This window comes from Bactrocera neohumeralis, chromosome 6 (assembly GCF_024586455.1).
Source record: "Bactrocera neohumeralis isolate Rockhampton chromosome 6, APGP_CSIRO_Bneo_wtdbg2-racon-allhic-juicebox.fasta_v2, whole genome shotgun sequence".
Taxonomy (NCBI): domain Eukaryota; kingdom Metazoa; phylum Arthropoda; class Insecta; order Diptera; family Tephritidae; genus Bactrocera; species Bactrocera neohumeralis.
This window is the reverse complement of record NC_065923.1, coordinates 71,731,889-71,753,564: the sequence shown is the minus strand read 5'-3', so window position 1 is coordinate 71,753,564 and position 21,676 is coordinate 71,731,889. Positions and strand designations below refer to the sequence as shown.

At 35.6% G+C, this 21,676-nt stretch overlaps 1 protein-coding gene and 1 long non-coding RNA gene across 6 annotated transcripts in view; one reads left to right on the top strand and one right to left on the bottom strand.

Annotated features, from left to right (window-relative positions):
* Positions 1-17,239, top strand: part of LOC126762528 (uncharacterized) — a 35,441-nt gene extending 18,202 nt beyond the window's left edge. The window contains exons 2-3 of the long non-coding RNA XR_007667477.1: positions 16,876-17,082; positions 17,178-17,239. This is a non-coding gene — a long non-coding RNA (uncharacterized LOC126762528). The remainder of the gene's footprint in view (positions 1-16,875; positions 17,083-17,177) is intronic.
* LOC126762527 (myeloid zinc finger 1) overlaps positions 4,077-21,676 on the bottom strand; it is an 81,146-nt gene continuing 63,546 nt past the window's right edge. Inside the window, exons 4-9 of one of the 5 annotated variants that reach the window (XM_050479337.1) lie at positions 15,114-16,415; positions 14,063-15,029; positions 11,550-11,744; positions 9,909-10,195; positions 9,737-9,838; positions 4,077-8,822 (exon numbers count right to left, since the gene is read on the bottom strand). In XM_050479337.1, coding sequence (XP_050335294.1) covers positions 8,277-8,822; positions 9,737-9,838; positions 9,909-10,195; positions 11,550-11,744; positions 14,063-15,029; positions 15,114-15,596 — 2,580 coding nt within the window. In that variant the 5' untranslated portion in view covers positions 15,597-16,415 and the 3' untranslated portion in view covers positions 4,077-8,276. Of the gene's footprint in view, positions 8,823-9,733; positions 9,839-9,908; positions 10,196-11,537; positions 11,745-14,062; positions 15,030-15,113; positions 16,416-21,676 lie in introns of all 5 variants that reach the window. The other 4 variants (XM_050479340.1, XM_050479336.1, XM_050479338.1 and 1 more) reach the window with 4 other exon arrangements.

Here is a 21,676-nt window from a genome sequence, read left to right as displayed (position 1 = left end):
AAAAATTCAAACTTAAAATATTGTGGTTGGTTTTAAAAAATTAATATTTAATAGTTAAAGAAAAATTTACAGAAGTTTTTAGAATTTTTTTTTTTCTTACGGAGCATATTTTTATAATTTTGCTTAGTATTATTGCCTACTGTAGGTTTTCTAACACACCAAATTTTCGTCGCTTGTTTACTTTAATAAATTTTCTGCTGCTTGTTTACTATAATAATGCGTAAATGCATTATTTTTGTTGTGCTACAAAAATTTTGATTAGTTTTAATTTTGTTTTTGCGCCTAAATTTAATTGATAGTTTCGCTTGCTACTTGCCACCTAATTTCGTTAATTTTGTTTCCATAATTTTGTTACCATAATTTAGTTGCCATAATTTTGTTGCTATAATTTTGTTGCTATAATTTTGTTTTTTTTTTTGCGTTTTTGTTATTCACTTTTTTCATAATTTTGTTACCATTTTTTTCTAAAGACATTTACAAAAGTTTTATAGCTTAATTTTACAGCTTGTGTTGGTGCTTCATTTAACTTGCTTGATTTTTTTTTTGAGTTTTTTGTTGTTTAATTTTTACTTGTTCTTGGTTTACTTAAATTTCTTTTTCATTTTTTCATTATCACAGTGACATTCAGTCTAAGTTTTGCTTTCATTAGAATTATAACATGATGTGCTATACCCGTTTACATCGCCGCTCTGCTCCATTTCTATTACACCCGTTCTATAATTTTTTCTTCAAATCAACAATTTCAAACAATTTATTTATAAATTTAAAGCCAAAAGTTTGCATGTATAAACATTTCAATTTAATTAGTTAGTAGCTAAGTAGGTTAGTAAGCCGAAAGGGTGATTTGACGCATTTTTAATTTACACTATTTCTAAGCATATGTTTTGAACAAAATTTCACTAACACCAACAACTTTAATTAAGGCCTAAAATATTTTGCTTTTTCCAAACTATTTTTTTTCAATTTTTTTACACTACTTTTTCACGTCGCTACAATTTTTTTACGCCCGTTTCATATAGCAAATCATGCTTTTCGTGTACTATAATTCCAATGAAAGCATTGTTTTTGGTTTTTAGGTTTTTTGTTTACATTTTTGCAACACTAAACGCCAAATAGTAGAATTTTAATTAATTAATTTATTTGTCGCCAAAAAAATTTTTAAGCCGAAAGTTATAGTATTTATTTTTTTATGTTTGATAATTTAGTTTTCTTAATTTTGCGCCTAAAAATAATCAAAATTTTGTCTAAGTTTAGCTCGTCACCTTTTCGTCATAAAACCTTAAAATCCAAAACAATTTACACTTCTCATTTCCTGCTACTTTATACCGTCCAATCGCTTAACCCTCACATTAGCTTTAACTATAAAACTTTTGCACATAATTTTCCCATTACGAAATTCATTCAAATACCTAATTTTTCAACACGTGCCCAAATTTCTATATCTTATATGTATACGCATTTATTTTTTATATTTATTTACAATTTTGTTGTTTTGCCAAAAGTTTCAAAATTTCATGCCGAGCCAAAATATTTGTTAATCTACGCAAGCATCGTCCCACTGTCACCATCCCAACATATTTTTATTATATGTAATTGGGCCCTATACACTATCAATCGTTGCCTAATTCTATCAGACGCTGCTCATTGTTACCAAAAATCGTTTTCTAAAATGAATTTATTATGTTTAACTTAAGTTTATAGCCGAAAATGTGTGCTCCTTGAAAAGATTAAATTATAGGAAACGAGGAATCAGGCGAGAAATCTAAAGGGTTGAGTATATACAAACTTAAATGTAAATAATTGAGCTTTCACAAAGATGAAAGCGTGTGACAAGCATTGTAAATGGGTTATACATCCTAACTGAAACTGTGAGCTTACACATAAATGAAAGCTTTATGCGCTGAAGCTTCTGTGAAAAAAAAAGTTTGGAAAAATTTTGTAGATAAATTATTCACCATAACTGAAGCGAAAGCTTTCACATAAGTGAATACTTTATGCGCTGAAGCTTTTGAGAGAAACCCGTTTTTAATCCTTGTTTATGACAAAGTTTTAAAGAAATAATCATAAAATAAACTTAGTATTGCAAAATTTTGCGAAATTAATTTTTTTAGTAACTGAAACGAGTTTTCATATAAATAAAAGTTTTATTCTCTGCAGAGTTTAAGAAAAATCTCAAGGCTTTTTCTGAGCTTTTCTCAAGCTTTTTTAAGTTTTAAAGTTTAGCATTTTACTAATTTAAACGCCCAAACAAAAGTTTTTATTAATTTTTATGGCATTTTTTTATCAATATTAATGAAAGATCTTTAGAGCTTAAAGCTGCACAACTAAGAAAATATTTTTTCAGCTATTACGGTATATTTGAACCGCAATGTCAGTTTAATTATTTTAAGAATTTCTGTGAAAGCTTATTCAAAGCTTAAAAATGAGCTTTTAAAAATATGAGTTTAATTGTGTCAATATCTGCGGAACAAATTTAATGGAAATTATTTAAAATGAAAACCTTAATGAAGTGCTGTGCAGCTTTTTCGTAGCTTTAAAGCTTAAAAATGTATTTTCACAATAGCTTAGATAAAAACAAATAAACAATTTCTAAATAACTTTTAAAAAGCAATTAAGTGAAAGCTCAGATAAAAGCTCGAAAATGTAGTTTCACAAAGCTAATAAGAAATGAAGCGTTGAAAATAATTTTTAAAAATCTATAAAGTGAAAGTTCAGAAGTCCTAAGTGTTTAGAAAAGCTGATTATATTTTTAACGCAAATGCGCTTAAATATGCCGCTTTGCTGTTATAATTTACAATTGGTGCATTTTTTAAAAAACTCGCAAAAAATATATTGAAATTTCCAAAAAAAGAAAATTTAAAAAATCAGTTTTTAACAGCTAATAAAGTAAAAAGTAGTACTACAAACCAAAACCTTTTGTAAATAACAAAAACAAATATGTCAAAAAATGTATATATATATATATAATTTTATTTAAAAGTATAATATTTTCTTTCTCATCAGCGAACATGTTTAATATATGCCAGTTGATGTTGTTTAAAACTTAACTAATTAGAAAAAAACAAGGGAAATTAAAAGTTCCATCTTCGCACACACGTACAGCAGTATACATATGTATAGGTAGTTTATAATTCATTTGCTTTGTATATTATAATTTATATGTACGTTTGAGTTTTTCGTGTATGTATATATTATATATATGTGTGTTTGTGTGTGTGTGCTGTTGTTGCTGGGCGCATACTTTTACACTTTTTTAAATTATAAATAGTTTTGCAAGAAAATATTATTTTGCCTTTGCATTAGGAAACAAGCTCTACTGCTTTTCGTTTAATAATTTAACAATTATAAATGCTTTCACAATACAAAAAATAAAATAAAATAAAAGTAAAAAATATTTATAATAATAATGAAAAAAAATTATGATAATTAATTAATATGCTTTACTTTTTAATACATAAAATAAGGCATACACAACTAACCACACGTGTAGGAATCAGAATTTTTTTACAATATTTTTTTATAGTTTAAGTTTAAAAAATCCAGCACTTGCTGCCAGGAAATCGCGCACATTTATTTACGCTGTTAAGTGGTTGCTAAGGCATGCTTGTGCAATGCTGTTATATTGTTGAAAATTGTGCTATTTTAAATTTTTTTTGAGTAAAATAAAATACTAAAAAAATTTTAAATGAAATACACAAGAACATTAAAAATAAAAAAATAATTTAAAATTAAAATTAATTAAAAAATTAGAACTTTTTAAAATGATCAATTAGTTAAGATTTTTTTTATTTAAAATAAATTTAAAAATTTAAAATAATAAATTTATTAATTGATAAATAGTTAAAAAATAATTAATTAAATTTCTTTTTAATTAATTAACTAATTAAAAAATTTAATAAATTAATTATTAATTTTAATTAATTATTTCTAAATTTAAAAAAAACTACTGATTTATTAATTAATAAATAATTAAAAAATAATTTATAATTAATTCATAAAAGTTTTTTAAATAAAAATTAATTAATAAATTAAAAGGTTTTAAAATAATTAATTAATTCAAAAATTAAAGAAAAAATTCTTGTGTATTTTTAATTTTTTTTTTACCAACCATAAATTTAGAATTTTAAAATTTAAAAAAAGATTGCGTTAATTTTAATATTTAAAAAAAATTTTATGATTAATTTTTTTTTTGTTTCAAACAACTCGTGTCATATGACATTACCAGGTAATGCCCTACATCATCACTTCAACGCTTTGCATTGTATACATATACATGTATGTATGTATGTTTGCTGCTTTTATGGCACCGTACGAGTCGTTTTAGCATTTGTGGTAGTAATTTTATTATTTTCACATTTCTGTTCGAACTTCACTCACACAAACATGCCACGCATTTCTTAACTCATTCATTTATGCGTTTTGGTTTTGTTTATTTAAACAAACTAACACTTGTTGTTGGTGTGGTTATGCACTTAAAAGAGTACACAAGTAAACACAGCATAAAATTACAAAAACTTATATATCAATGAAAAAATATTTAGTAATTTACAATTGGGAAGACATATGCGTACATTTAAATTTTTTTATTCACGCTTTTAACTTGCAAATCTTTTTTCTTCTTTTTGTTAAATATTTTTGTTAATAAATAAGAACAGTAGGAAATTTATTAAAAATAAGGCATGAAAAAATAATTAAATCACAATTTGCTGTGAAAAAAATATTACATTAGTGTAAGTTGTTTGGTTATAATAAAACTTAAAGTTGCTAATAATAGTTCAAAAAAAAAAAAACAGTGATTGCGTACTTATTTGTGACAAACTAATTCTTTTTTTATAAAAAAATATTTTTAAAATAAAATAAAATAAACAATTAATATTTTCATATACTTCTCCTCCAATTTTTTTTATATAAAATAAAGTATCAAGTTCAACTTAAGCACTAAATTTAACGTAAAGTAAAAGTCATACGCTTGACACTTGCTTCATGCCCATTACTGAGCTACTACTACATACTCAGCTGCTGCTGCTAAGTGCCTCACTCTCGGTTACTCATACGCCACCGCAACCCCAAAGCAGTCGCTTGCTGCTTGCCTTAACTAAAGTATACTTGCTTGGGTGTCGTTAATATTGGTAAATCATAAAAGTTTATATAATATATATTAGAAGATTTTTCATATCACTTAAGCGAAAAAACTATAAGAAAGTAACTGTTTCTATAACTAAATTTACGAGTTCCTTAGTTTTTGCTGCTTTTTCCTCAGAGAAGTATGTAACTGTTGATTAGTACATAGCATAATTAGTAGAAGTCGTATACTACATACTTATGTGTGTAAGTGTTTATTGTTGTGTATGCATGTGTGTGTTAAGTTTGTTAAAAATGTAGAAAATTTGATTTTCTGTTTAATTTATGGCTGTTGTTGAATATAACCGAAACGCGAAATGTGATTTTGTGCCCTGAGAGATTTTGCTTTGCGAAAAGTTCACAAAAAAGCACGACTTTTTCCAGTAACATGCTTATAAGAAGAATTACCTTTGTAATTTTTGACAAACTCTAGACTTCAATTGCTAATAAGCTTTCAAAAAAGCTTTCATAATGTTCTTCGCAGCTTTTTCGAAGCTTAAAAGTGTGAAAGTTGTTATCTCTTCAAGTTTTTAGAATTCTTCACAATTTTTTCATTTTAAAAGTCTTCAGAACTTAAAAGCTTTAAGAGCAAGGATGATTTAGAAAGCGTGAAAGTTTGCAGAACATTTTTTAAAAATTAATTATTTGAACTATTTTTGCGGTTCAAATTTAATGGAAATTATTTATAGCTTTAGCAAAGTCCTTCGCAGATTTTTTGAAGCTTGAAAGCTTGCTAGTTTACACGAAGCTTTTGAAAATATTTACAAATTTTTTATTTTAAAAAATTTCGCTTTTATATTTAATAAGAAAACTTTAATAAAGTTCTTCGCAGCTTTTACGAAGCTTAAAAGCTTGACAGTTTGCACAAAACTTTTAAAACATTTTCACAAACTTTTTGTTTAAAATATGTTTGCTATTTTGTTTAATACTTTGATAAAGTACTTCGCAGCTTTTTCAAAGCTTAAAGAGTTGAAAATTTGCACAAAAATTTTCTAAATTATTTTATTTTCAAAAATTATGTGACTTTTTTATTTTGATTTGTAGGTTCACAAGCTTTATGAGCAACTTTTTCCGAAGCTTAAAAGCTTTTTCGTAGCTTACAAGCTTTCTTACACCTTATTTTATTCAGTTTTCTTAACCCTCAAGCGTGCATTGGGACCTGCACAGCACCAAATTTCACTTCTCACATTTCGGTTTATCGCTTTCGTTAACTGTTTTATTTTAATATTGCATTCTGTTTGGGCTATTGCTTGTTTGTATCTGTATTGGTTTTTTAAAAACGCTTTAAAAACTTTCGCTCATATCTAGTCAAAGTTTAGAGTCCTTTTCAAAAAGACTTTGTTTGTGGTTGTTATACGGGCTAAAACCTCCATATTTATACATGTATGTGTGTGTATGCATGTATAATAGGTATGTATGTATGGATGAGACACACTGTTTTCCGAAGTTTTCAATAATAATCATACGTAAAATACATATGTGTGTGTGTGTTGACAGTGTGGTGAGTATATGTACGTATAGTGGTAGGTGTGCAGACGAGAAATAATATATGTATATACATATATAAATATATAGATATAGTAACGTTAGATTTCATATTAAAATTATTACTACATTTAAAATTTGCTTTGCTGTTTTTGTTGTTTTTGCGCACATTCCTCGCTCACTTCCGCTAACTTAATTTTCGCTTACAAAATTAAGTGCATAAGAAATTATATTGAAATTACAGTTAATATTTATAAGTAAACGTCGTAGATATATGTATATATATATGCAGTTATAAGCAGGCCTATTTAGAAGAGAAATAATACTTAACAATTAAATTATAAAATATTTTTTTTGCATTTTTTGCAATTTCCTTTCACATTTCTTGCTGTTAAATAAAAAGTTGAAAAAATTAAAAAAAAAAAAAAAAAACATTTTATAATTACGGCATAGTTTAAAGAACGTTGTGTGTGTAATATGTAGTTGCGTAACCGTAGTGTCTAAAGTAAGTCTGTCCGCGTAGTTTTCGCGCACACTGTACGCGCGTACTTAAGTTGTATTGAAAAACGGGAGTATAAGTATAAAAAGGTGAATTGGTGAATTGTTGAATTGGTAGTGCTAGTGCTAGCGCCTAATACACACAAGCATTGAGCGCCTTTTTTTCTATCTTTTTTTGTATTATAACGGATTTTTTTTTTAATTTTTGAAGAATTTTATACGCTTAGTTACACCGACTGCCGCGCGCGTGCTTTACTATTTTCACTCGTAAACAAAAACACATAATAACGGTACATTAATTTCATATGTAGTAATGCTTCAACTATATGTTGTTGTTTTAATTTTCAAACAATAAACTACTACGCGCCACAGGCCTATATATTGTACGTGCGAGTGCGCGCTTCATGTCCAGCTGCAGCGCACGCTCAACAGCTGTCAGTTTGAATACTTTTGCTGTTTTTTGAGTGGTTTAGTAGCTGTACCGTTATTGTTAGGTTAATGTTATGCATTCTTCCCTTACTGCGCATATATTGCTATTTTTTTTGTTTTCTTACATAATTGGTTTTGTTAGTTTTTTAGTTGGCTTCTCAATTATACTCGTATTCTTCATATAATTAGGCTGCTGCTTGATGACATCATAGAGATCCGAATATTGAGTGTATATGGGGATGTATAGGAATAGCGTGTGACAGTGTGTGTGGTGGTGGTGGCGGTGGTGGCTGAACGCCTAGCGCGCCACCTCCGCCGCCGCTATGCGCTGGTGGCAGATGTGTGGGCGGCCCGCAGAGATTGGCGCCGCCGCCCACATGCGATGCCTGATGCGCCTGCACCGGATGATGCGCGACCGCGGCGGCCGCTGCTGCTGCGGCTGCGGCGGCGGCGCTCGGCAGTGGCGCCACCGGTGGTAATGTGATGGAGAGTGTAACTGTTTGTGGCGGTGACAGGCCATGTTGCGCGTGCTGGTGTTGCAGCTGCTGCTGCTGTTGTTGTTGTTGATTTTGCTGTTGTTGCGCCGCAGCGCTGTTGTTGGTTGCACTTTGTGCTGATGTGGGCACCACGACACCGACGCCGCCTCCACCACCGCCACCTTGCTGTGTGCCGGCATTATTGGCTGCTGCTGCTGCCGCCACTGCTGCTGCCGCTGCGGCGGCTGCTGTCGCAGTGGTGGGATGTCACTGAGCCACCACCGATGTGGGCGTGTTCTGTTGCACCACCACACCGGGCGCCACCGAATTCGGCACCGTCACGTTGACGGGCGGCTGTGAAGCGGCGCCGCCACTATGCGCCGCTGTGGGCTGTCCCTGCGTCTGAAACGTTTGCTGGAACGGCGGTCCATAACACTGCGGGAAGTACAATTCATTCTTGACGACCGACTGTTGCACGGCGGCATTCTGTACGGCCGCCATGGCGCGTGGCAAAATATTCGCTTTATTGTCGCCACCAGCCGCAGCCGGATTGTTGTTGTTGAGGAATTGTTGTGCCGCATTCTTGGTCTCGTTCATTAAATGATTGGCAGCGGCTGCGGCGGCGGCAGCGGCCGCATGACTGTTGGCATTCGGATTATTGGCATTGGCCGCATTCGGATTATTCGTGTTGCTTTGACGTGGCCGTTTTGTCGTGTTCGGATTCATGTGGTTGTCGATGTGTTTGGTCACCTCGTTCTCGGTGGCGAAGCGACGTCGGCAATTTGGCATTGGGCAGCAGAATGGACGATCGCCCTGTGTATGGAAGAGCAATTTAATTAGTAAAGAGTAGGAGAGAATGTACGGTATATAAAATATATACAAATACAGTGAAAGCTCTATAAGCACACATCGCCATTAACCGTGCACATTGGCCGGTCCTTAAATGTCCAGATTGTCCTTAAATGAACATTAAGGACAATCTATTCTACCGACAACTTTATTAGCTGGATAGAAAGGCTGGTCTTGCCAGTGTCCGCTTATATGAGATTCCACTGTATTTTACAAAAATTACGAAAAGAAAATATATTTTACAAAAGGTAGTTTACTGACTGATGATAAGCTTAGTTAGCGCTTTATGCCGATTTAAGTAAAGCTCAAATCAAAAGCTTCGAAACACGAAAGCTTTTTAAGCTGGTGTTCTAAGATTTTTAAGCTTGTTATAATTTTTTCAATTCGAGCATAAGAAAACTTAAAGTATTATAAATAATGAAAAGTTTTGAAGCCTGAAAGCTTTTTTTTAAGCTAACAGGACCTGTTGTTCTAAAATTTTTAAGCTTCCAACCGTTCTTTATTTTAAATTTAAACACGAAAAAACTTAAAATGTTGTAAAGAACATTTAAATTACGCTCAAATTGAAAGCTTCGAAGCACAAAAGCTCTTTTTTAAGCTAGCAGGACCTGGTGTTCTAACATTTTTAAGCTGCTTTTTTTTGAGTTTTTTTTAAGAAAATTTAAATAATGCTCAAACTGAAAGCTTCGAAATCCGAAAGCTCTTTTTTAAGCTAGCAGAACCTGCTGCGCTAAGATTTTTAAGCTTATTATTATTATGAGTATTTTTTCTGATTCAAGCATAAGAAATCTTGAAGCATTATAGTAAAATAATGCTTCCTTTGAGCTTTCTTAAAACAATTTTGCTCGCTTGTGTCAAATCTACAAGTTTACAACTACCTGGTGCGTGCGTGTGTGCTGATCCAGTATGGCCTTCTGACGGAAGTCTTTACCGCATTGCGCGCATTTGTACGGCTTCTCGCCGGTGTGTATACGAATATGCTGAAAGAAAAAATAATTATATAATAATAGACTGATAAAGTCTTTCTTCGGCATCCCTTCAATCGCTTACCTGATTCAGTATGGTGCGCTGCCGGAAGAAACGCGGACAATACAAACAACCGAACGGCTTCTCATTCGTGTGTATTCGTAAATGTTGCGTTAGGTGCGACTGCTGTCGGAAGCGTTTGCCGCACTCGGGGCACGGATACGGACGCGACTCGATGTGTATGCAGCCGTGTTGCAGCAGTGTCGTCTTCTGCTTAAACTCCTTGTCACAGATGGGACAACGCACGTAGAGCGGCATGTTGGCCGGCCGCACGCCGATATGCTGCAACACATCTGGCAAGATCTTTTGCCCTGCGCATGTGCACACGTATTTGTTTGTAGCATGTGGTATATGAAAATAGAAAAAACACCAAAAAGCCATATGAATCAATGTGCTTAAGTTGCATGTGTAAATGCAATTATATTCATTATAATGAATAATTTTAAAAAATTAAAGAAACAAATGGTCAAACAAAACGTAGTAAGGAGTTCCTGAGACCGCATGTGCTAAACGTTTTTTTTATTTGTTTTAAAAAAGTGTGATCTAGACTACATGTCTTAAACAATACTCACTGAACATTTAGCGTTGTGGCTTTGGCAGTAAATTTCGTGGCATAAAATTATATGTAACTGTGCTTTTATTGCCTTTATTGTAGTCAAGAACTTTTCCCACAAAAAATTGTTTTTATTTTGTTTATTTTTTTTTATTTTATTTTTTTTGAATAGTTGCGTCACCACTAGTTGACAGTACACTGATTTTTTTTTATAATTTTTCGAAGAGGTAGCGGAAGGATTTTCATTTCAGTAGTTTTGTTTTGTTTACATTCGAAAAATTTTAGTTTTTAAAGCTACATATAAGAGTAATCGCTTGTTTTTGTTGTATGCATATTAAAACAATTGACTTTTTGTTGTTGTTGTAACAGCAGAAAACATTTCTGAAATGATTTCCCGGAAAGATGCCGAGTTGGCCTAGTTCGGTTAAAAATCCGGGTATGTTCCGGTTACTTAGACCTAACTGTCGTAAAAGCAGAGTAATTGCTGAAGTGGAAATATTTTTATATGTATTTATATGTGTATACACCGTTAAAATTACAAAAAAAATCAAAAAAGTCGCCCTTTATGGAACATTAAGATTTTATGCATCATTACATGCGAGCATAATTGTTTTGACTTTAATGCCGGTTAATGCGATGAAAGCAATATTTTTCGTTAAAGCACCTTAATGTAGGCTATACATAACTTTGAAACAAAATGTAGTATACATTTAGGCTGATAACGAAAATTCTTGCATATTTGATGCTGTACGGCATTGGAGTCGAAAGAAAAGACAAAATTTTTTTCGAATAAGTGGACACCAGTTGCCATTGTGAACTTTATATAAAAAATATTTGTCAATATGTCATACATACATATATCGGCAAAATGGGTTCAATAGTTTTCTTAGCCCCCTTATACCTAATAGAGAGATTCTCGAACTTCCAGTTGATCGCTGGAAGTATCAAAAGTATGAAATGTTTTGTTACACCCGCACTTAGCACTACCTTACTTGTTATATTATAAAATAAATAGCAAAAGAATCATATGCAATAATAATTAAAAATATTTAACATAACAAATTGTAAAAGAAAAGTAAAAAACGGCTCGGTATACGTACAGTTCTTATTACCTTTGCTGTCCTTAAAGTATGACGGATAATGTATACCGCCGCTGCCGTCTGGCGTACCCTGTGAATCCTCGTCATGATAACCACTACCGCCGGCTATATCATTCTTCGTATCAGTCTCATCACCCGGATATGGTACATCCTGTGGCCACAGTGTCGGATGTGGGCCATTCTTGAAGATAAGATTCGGTGAGACATCTGTTTAACGGTACGTGTAGTCGGCGTACATGACATAACGTGTATTTTTTAAAGACGTGCGTTCACAGTTGAAACGAAAGAAAAAATAAAATTGTTTTGTTAGTACGTGACGACTTTGGGCTAAGTACCCCACTTAGTAAGTTATAAATTGCTGAATGACTCGTTAACATTTGCTAAGCTAAACTACAATATATAAAATTTGAAATAATAAAAATAAGCGTTAAACGAAAAGCATAATAATTAATAAAAGTTGGAGCAGGCGTAGTGCTTCAGCACTTTTTGGGCTTCCTTAGTTTGGAGAAGTTTTTTGTTTAATGTGTGTTTTTGCTACTTTTGCTTTAAGGTTTTGCTAAAGGTGTATGTGTGTGTTAAATAAAATTTGGTTTTTCTTATATGATAAAGTATGCCGAAAAGTTTTTGCCAGATTTTTTTGCCTTTTCAAAATGGTGTGCCTTTTTATATGGTGTTTTGAGTTTAGCTTTGGTTTGCAAAAAACTAAACTACGGTAGTAAGGTTTTTTTTGACATAAATAAGAGACTGTCAAGATAATCTAATAAAATCCTCTAGAAAACTCTGCTGCCTAATTAAGAATAATAAAATTCTGACCTTAAATTTAAAACAAAATTTTTAAAAAATATTTAAAAATATGTGCGAAAAAAATTTTAAGCTACATATGTATATGATTAAACAAAAAATATATAATTACTGCTATATTTGTTAAAATATGCACAAAATTAAAAAATTAATAATAATAATTCAGAGATCTAACTATTTTTATACTCTGGCTTTCTTAAAAACAAGAAAAAAATTTAAAAATAAACTAAATCTTAAATATTTCAAATTAAAATAACAACAAGAAAAAACGTTAGTTTCCGCTGCACCGAAGTTATAATACCCTTCACAAATGCAAAAGATTCCTTATATTGTATCATTTTCTAAGGCAATAAGCCATGCCGAATTTCTTGACGACATCTCGGCAAATGGAAAAGTTTTCCAAACAAGCCCTTAATTTTGATCGACTAGTTGTATGCCAGCTATAAGCTATATAGATCCGATCTGACTAATTTCTTGGGAGATTACATCATTCCTTTAGGAAATAATTCGTGCCAAATTTCTTGACGATATCTCGTCAAAAAAAAAAAGTTTTCCATACAAACACTAGATTTTGCACGCTCAGTGTGTATGGCAGTTATATGCTATATTGATCCGATCTAAATCATTTCTTCGGAGATTGCATCATTCCTTCAGATAACAATCCATGCCAAGTTTGTTGACGACATCTTCTCAAATGAGAAAGTTTTTCATACAAGCACTTGATTCCGATCTTTCTGGTTGTATGGCAGGTATATGCTATAGTGGTCCGATATCGGCCGTTCCGACAAATGACCAGCTTATTGGTGAGAAAAGGGCGTGTGCAAAATTTCAGATCCATATCTCAAAAACTGAGGTACTAGACCTGAGAAACCTTAATTGGCTGAGGAACTAGTTCGTATATGGTATATACAGACAGAAAAACGGAAGACTAACGGATAGACGAACTGATCAATTATATATATACATTATGGGATCTTGGTCCTCCCTTCTGGGTGTTACAGACTTCTCGGCAAGCATAATATAACCTGTCCAGACCAAAAGGTTAAAATAAAATAAAATTAAAAAAATTAAGTTTCTATTTGAAAAAATAGTTAATAATAAATATAAAATTAGCAAAATATGACATTATAACAGCTGACTTTTGTTGAAATACTGGCTTCTTTAAAACAAAAAATAAACAAGCTGAGCTTAAATCTTACTGAATTCTTCTTACTGAACGGTACATACGATCTCTACCGAAACAAAATCATAATACTGACTATACTTTTTATGCCCAAATGTGCTTAAAACTACTACATTGCCTCTCTCCCACCAGGAAATACCAAAAAAAACCAACACCATTCTGAAAAGGCAGCCATTTTCCTCTATCAAATAGGTGCATAGAGGACGATTTTGTATTGTAAATTTTGAAATTTGAATTTTGCAGGGGCATTAGCAGGATGTTTGTGTCTCAGAGCTGACGCTACATAAATCGCTAAACTTGCTCTCTCTCTCTCTTTCTCTCTCTCTCTCTTTTTAAGCAGCAACTTGCGCTGCAGCGCTATAAACAAAATTTGAAGCTTTTGCCTCGACTAGCTAACTAGCTGTATATATATATATGTATATGTAACTACACATGTATGTAGGAATAAAACTGTGTCTGTATCTGTATCACTGCCTCTGCCTAAATAATCAAATTCTGCAAATTTGCAATTTGTTCAATTGTTTCAATAACTGTCGCTCGCCTTGGTGGGTGCGCACATGTTGATTGAGGATGGCCTTCTGGCGAAAGTGCTTGCCGCACTCTGGGCATGCGTAGGGCTTCTCACCCGAATGGATGCGTATATGTTGGTTGAGTATCGCCCGCTGACGGAAGCTGCGCGAACAATAGCCGCACGTGAACGGTTTCTCGTTGGCGTGTATGCGTAAATGTTGTGTCAGATGCGATTGTTGACGGAAACGTTTGCCACACTCCGAACATGGATACGGACGCGCATCGGTGTGTATGCGATCGTGCTGCAGTAGTGTGCTCTTCTGTTTGAAATCTTTGCCGCAGGTCAAACACTTGAACAAACGCAAATCGCTGTGCGGTTTTGGCGGTTTATTCGGATTTGGATGGCGGCCGCGTCCACTGCCGGTGCCAGTACCTGTGCCCGCACCACCAGCACCACCCGTGCCAGTGCCGGCGCCATTGCCATTGCCGGCGCCACCTGCAGCGCCGACTGGACCTTCACCGCCACCGCTGCCATTTGCGCCGCTGTTGTGTGCATTGCCGCCATTACCGCCAGCGCCGCCATTCTGCTGACCATTATTGCCTTGCTGATCACCACCGCCGCCGGCGCCGCCTGGCAGCAGTTCGGGCATGGCATAGCCCTCGAGACCGCCATTCTGTTCCATGGCGTTCGCCATGCCGGGCAACACCGGTTTGTTGAGATAGTGTAGTGCTGGGAAGCCGGGTGGCGGCAGCATGGCGCCTTGCGGCGCTGGATGACGTGGCGCATAGTAGCCGCCGAGTTCACCGCCCTGCGGCGTTTGGAAGTTATCGTTAGGTTGGCCCGGTTGCGTCGGGCCGCCATTCTGTACGTGCTGTTGCTGTGGATTCCCCGCGCCGCCATCGCGGCCCGTGCTCTGGTGTTGTTGCGGGTCATTGTTGCTTTGGTTTGGGTTGGATTGCGCCGAGTTCTGCTGTTGGCTGGCCTGCAGGTTGGCGACCTACAAGCAAAATTAGCGCGCAAATTATTAATACAATGCATATTTAAAGCTCCGGTGACAACTGCTACTCAGTTATGTACGTACCTGATTCATGGTGACATCATCGTCGGGTGGCCCGCCGCCATTGACGCGCTGCTGCGGCGGATATGGACTCGTCGAGGGCGAGCCCTGCTGCCGTCCCACGCCATCGCCGCCATTTTCGCGCGGATCACCCGTGGGACTTTGCGGCTGTTGGCCTTGCTGTTGCTGCTGCTGTTGTTGTTGCGCCACCGCCGCGGCGGCTGCTTGCGCGGCGCTCGCTATCTGTGCGGCTGGGTTCTGTCCATTCTGTTGTTGTTGCGCTTGCAAATGTTGCTGTGCCTGCTGCTGTATGCCCGGATACATTTCGCTGCCCCACTGTGCGGCCGAACCGCCAATCGCGGCCGGATTGCGTTCGCCATCCTGTGAGTCCTTGTACAGCACATAGGGCTGGCCGGTGTCTTGCGTGATGCAATACATTATTTGTCGCGGTACCTTCAGTCCAGCGGCGATGCAAGCCGCAAAGGATGCGGAGAAATTGATCGCCATGTCGCTGGAGGAAGGAGTGTGAGAGTGTGTGTGTATTGTGATTGTTGCTCCGCCCTATGTGGTGTAATGTATTAAAGCGCGGGTTTTCGTAAAGCTGCTGGGAGTTTCTGTTTCGTGTGGAGTGCTTAACTCCTTTGGCGTTGATTTTGTTATCTTAACGGTTAAGTTTAGTGTTAGAATTACACTTCTTGTTGTTATTGCTCTTGAAAGCCCATTTTGACCGTTTGCATTCAATATACTTTAACTGTTCAGCGGCTCCAACTTTGCTGATTTTATTGTTGTTGTATTTCTTGTTTTAAATATGGCTCTTCATTGGCTGTGATTCGCCGTTCTCTCTTTGTAGCACTGCCTGCTTCAATACGGCTGCTTGCTGTGCTTACTTATTACAGTTGTTGTTGTATTTGTTGTTTTGAAGGGGTTACTCATATTTTGTTGGGTTTTTACTTTTATTGCCAGGTGTTATTTGTTTTATTAACGCGCTTTATTGGCTTTCTCCTCAAACTTTGTTGTTTTTTTATATTAAATTTTACGCTTTGTTGTTTTTGTTTTATTGATTTTTTTCACCGCTGTGTTAAATGTGGTTTATGTGTTTATATTTTTATTTTATTTGCCTTTACACTCTAATTGTTATTTCTTTATGTTCTCGCTAAAAAATCTTTACTCTTAGTCCAAAATTGCTGTGTTTTTGTGTCTAAAGTCAAAATCTCTCGCTTTTCATGAAATTTTCTTCAAATTTCGTTGTTGCTTTTGGAATTTAAAATCCGCTTGCCAGCTTGTAGTTGTCTGCTGTGTCCCACACTGTGCTTGACAAGATTGTTTCTGAAAAATGTAAGCATGTGGTATTAAATTAGCTTAGAATTTGCAGAGAATATTAAAAAAATAAGAAACATATTGTCGCCTAAAATGCAAAACAACGTATCATCAAAAACTGCGAAATTGAGTTTTAATTGCTTACAATTCAATTTATATTACATTTATGTAGCAATACATTTTCAGCTTCTAATGTCAGATATAACCAATATATAACCCATATATAACCCATATATAACCAATATATAACCCATATATAACCATATATAACCATTTTATAACCAAAACTCAAATTTTGTTTCAGCTACATATTAAATCGTTTTTCTTCGCTTGTAAATTTATGAATTACGTTATTTTACATTTTATTGGACGATATACATATTAAATGAACTACATATATTATTATATAATTAATAAAATTATTAACGTTTTCTATTCTATTTATTTTTCTATTATCTTCTTCTATTAGCCTTCATTGCGTGTAGCGATTCACGTTTAATATCTTCAATTGAATCAAAACATTTTCTCCGAAGCGGTCGTCTGAGTGTGCTGTATACTCAGAAGTCACTTGACGCCAAAATCAGGCGAATACAGTGCCTGCGGCACGATATTGGTTGAAATTTTGGCGAAAACTCACGAAGAATGAATGCAGTATGCGTCAATGCATTATCGTAGTGTAAAAACCAATAATTGTCGGCACATAATTCCGATTTCTTTTAACGTATAGCTTCACACGAGGCATAACGCTGAAATATTATTTATTTTTTACAGTTTGGCCGGTCATAAGGAATTTGGAGTACACCACACATCGATAATCGAAGCAAACTGCCAACAAAACCTTGATTTGTGACCTGCTTTGACGTGGTTTTCTCGGCTGCAGCTCAGTTTTGCCACGATATTCGGCCGATTAACCATCTGTATTCGTAAGCATCGATCCAAGACTCATCGCCAGTAATAATACGTTTAATGACATCCTGGCAGTCGGAAAACATTGTTTCACCAACGTTAACGCGATGCTGTTTTTCGGAAAAAATTTAGTGAGTAGAACCAGTCGCACTTTTACTTTTCTTAGGCCTAAATGAGCTTAAAAATTGGTTTTCATTAATCTCTTTTCAGAATCCGTGAGCACAATTTTTCTGGAACGGCTGGAACGACCGACCGAAGTCACCTAACTCTGGAAGTTTATTTCAAACTCACCGATAAGAAAGAAAGAAAGAGCTGCATTTTTTTGAAGGTGCAGCAGACGGGCATTAAAGGGTGCGAAGAGCGAGCTGAGGAGAGCATATCTTAAAAAATGAGACATATGTAAATATTTAAGGCATCTAAACTCATCAGATCTGGACTGCCTAGTTGCCAAAACGAGTTATCATACAAAAAGTTGGATATTATTATCAAAACTAGTCGTTTATGAACAAAACGTTCGAATTTAAAGGTTTTAGACTCGGAATAGATAGAGAGATACTCGGAAATCCTTCCAAAACCCATTTCAACCACCTAATTTAGGAGAAAAAATCATTTTGACGATTTTCTCCTCAAAAAACGGCGATTTGGAACACATTTTTATTTTTCTAAATTTCTGGGTGAATCCAAATTTAAAATTTTATTAATAAAAATATGCTCCATGCGATTCTGCAAATTTCTGCATTTTTACTTTTTCTCTACGACCATTAGTTTAGAAGTTATTAGCATTTTTGTATTCGCTTGCATTCGGCGGCTGCTTGCTGCATGCTCCTGGTCGCCTGGTAGAAATTTGAGATTTTGGCACCAAATTGAATGCAATTTTTTCTGCAGCGGCGGCAGGTGCACTACAAATTTGTAGCATACGCAAAGGGGCGAAATTTGGAGGGCTGCTTTCTACATGCTCCTGGTCGCCTGGTAGAATTCTGGGATTTTGGCACCAAATTGAATGCAATTTTTCTGCAGCGGCGGCGGATGCGCTACAAATTTGCGTGGTGGATATAGCATACGCAAAGGGGCGAATTTGGGGACACGGATGTGGGCATGTATAATGCCCGGAACTGACGACAAGTCCTTGACCGGAAGCGGAAACGGCGAACCCACTTCCGGCCCGACGTCCAAACCGGAAGTAGTAGACCGGAAACGGAAATGTGGGACCGGAAGGAGGTCCACTTCCGGTCTGGCACCTAAACCGGAAGTTATAAACCGGAAACGGATGTGTTAGTCCGGAAGTGGTATGACATGTTTCCACTTCCGGTCTGTAACTTCCGGTTCGGTTGTCCGACCGGAAGTGGGTTCCATATTTCCGCTTCCGGTCAAGGACCTGTTGTCAGTTCCGGGCATTATACATGCCCACATCCGTGTCCCCAAATTCGCCCCTTTGCGTATGCTACAAATTTGTAGTGCAACTGCCGCCGCTGCAGAAAAAATTGTATTCAATTTGGTGCCAAAATCCCAGAATTCTACCAGGCGACCAGGAGCTAGCCCTCCATCGCCCCTTTGCGTATGCTACAAATTTGTAGTGCACCTGCCGCCGCTGCAGAAAAATTGCATTCAATTTGGTGCCAAAATCTCAAATTTCTACCAGGCGACCAGGAGCATGCAGCAAGCAGCCGCCGAATGCAAGCGAATACAAAAATGCTTATAACTTCTAAACTAATGGTCGTAGAGAAAAAGTAAAAATGCAGAAATTTGCAGAATCGCATGGAGCATATTTTTATTAATAAAATTTTAAATTTGGATTCACCCAGAAATTTAGAAAAATAAAAATGTGTTCCAAATCGCCGTTTTTTGAGGAGAAAATCGTCAAAATGATTTTTTCTCCTAAGTGAGGGTGTTGAAATGGGTTGTGGGCGGATTTCCGAGGGTCTCTCTATTTATTCGCAGCCCAAAACTTTTAAATTGGAACATTTTGTCCATAAACGATTAGTTTTTGATGATAGTATCAAACTTTTTGTTTGATAATTATTTTTGACAACTAGGCAGTCCAGATCTGATGAGTTTAGATGCCTTAAATATTTATGTCTAAATTTTCAAGAGATGCTCCCCTTAGCTCGCCCTTCGCTCCCTTTAATGCCTGTCTGCTGCCCCTTAAAAAAAAAATTCAAAATTTTTTTCTTATCGATTCGCACCTTAGTTTGAAATAAACTCCCAGAGTTAGGTGAGTTCGGTCGGTCGTTCCAGCCGTTCCAGAAAAATTTTGCTGACGGAGTCTGAAATCAGCGTAACGAGAAGAAGAGATCTTACTGGCATCGTTAGAGTGTCGGAAGGATCAATGAAAACCAATTTTAAAGATCATTTGGACCTAACAAAAGGGAAAGTACAATTGGTTCTACAATCACTCAATTTTTTCGAAAAACGGCGTTGCGTTAACGTCTATGAAGCAATGCTTTCCGACTATCAGAATGTCATGAAATGTATTTTTAATGGCGATTAGTCTTGGATCTATGCTTACGACCCGAAAACATACGGTCAATCGGCCAAATATTGTGGCAAAGCTGAGCCGCAGCCGAAAGAAACCAATCAATGTAGGCTAAAAATCAAAGTTTTGCTGGTAGTTTCTTTAGATTATCGAGGTTTGGTGCACCCAGAGTTTCTTACGACCGGCCAAACTTTAATCAAGAAATTCTATTTGAGTGGTTTGTGTGAAGCTATACGTGAAAATAGGTCGGAATTACGGGCCACAACTCTTGGTTTTTGCACCTTGATAATGCATTGACGCATACTGCATTGATTCTTCGTGAGTTTTTCGCCAAATTTGCTGCCAATATCGTGCCGCAACCACCGCATTCGCCTGATTTCGGCGCCGTGTGACTTCTGACTATAACTTCTAGCCTTGAAGGAGTTTTATGGTCTGAGACAGCTTTCGGAAATTGTGTCTCCAGCTGCACCCAATCGGGTCCTCCCATCTTCCTTTTCATTTCCTTCTATTCCTATATGACCGGGTACGTGGATGATATTAGCCGCGTTACCTACTAAAAGTCTAGTTATTGCCTGCTTGCATAACCTAAGGCAAAGATACTTAGTATTTGCGCTACAGATAGCCTTGCTTACCGCTTGTTTTACATTAGAATGATATTGGACTTGCTGGTTAGAGCAGAAGGCCGCTTGGCTGTTTACTAGAAGATTAGAGTAGAAGCCACCTTGACATCTGCAGAACCAAGCAATTTTGGTTTTTGAGTTTAGACTCTGGGCACAATGCACCTAATGTTGGTCTATGTGCGGCCGCCTGCGGACCGGCGACTATGCGCCTCCCGTTTCAACCAACTCATAAATAAAACTGGTAAATATCCTATAACTTACATAGTAAATTTTTCTGATCTCCTACTTTAACCATTAAAATCAAGCAAATATTTGCATTTGCATTAAAAAGTAATTATATTAGACCATAACTTAAACTCAAAATATATGCCACATTTTATTGAATTTGCCTTCATTTGTATTTGAACAGGATCTATGTACATTGTGTGGCATATATTTAATCTATCACTACAAGATAATCCTCTAAACCAGAAATTTATTGCACATTTAAGCCAAACATGCAGCGCATTGAACAGCATTTATAGATACTAAAAACCACTTTTTCGCCACACAACGCCATTTGTATGTAACGCTGTGCATATTTTAGTCAATTAATCATTATGAAACAACACAACTTTCCAAGCGATAAATCACGATTGCGCGCAGCGCTGCCACAAATGTAAGCGCAGATTTTTGCATGCTACATACATATACAATACAACTGAATATATATATAAATATATAGTACATATATAATGTAGTCACGATATGTGTGCAGTATAGAAAATATTTTATATAAAATAAATGTCATGACAATAACTAGGGGACCGAAATGGCAAAGCTACATGTTTTAATTGCTGCCAGTGGTTATGACACACAATTGAGGTTAGGTGGGGTAAAATAGTTTTTTGTAACTGGGGGAGGGTTCAAAGCGATAAAAGATGTTGAAAATGTTTATAAATTTGTATATAAAACAAGAAAAAACTTTAAAATACCCTACAACTACGAAAGCACTCATATTGATTGGTAAGTTTGTATGGCAACTATATGCTATAGTGACTCGATCTGCACCATCCTTAAGGAGATTTCATCGTTGCCTTGGAAAATAATCCAAGCTAATTTAGGTGAAGATAACTCGGCAGATGAAAAATTTTTCCACACAAGCACTTGATTTTGAACGTTCAGTTTGTATGGCAGCTATATGCTATAGTGGTCCGATTTAAAAAATTTCTTCAGATATTTTAACATTGTCTCGAAAAATAGTTCTTGCCAAATTTCGGGAAGATATCTCG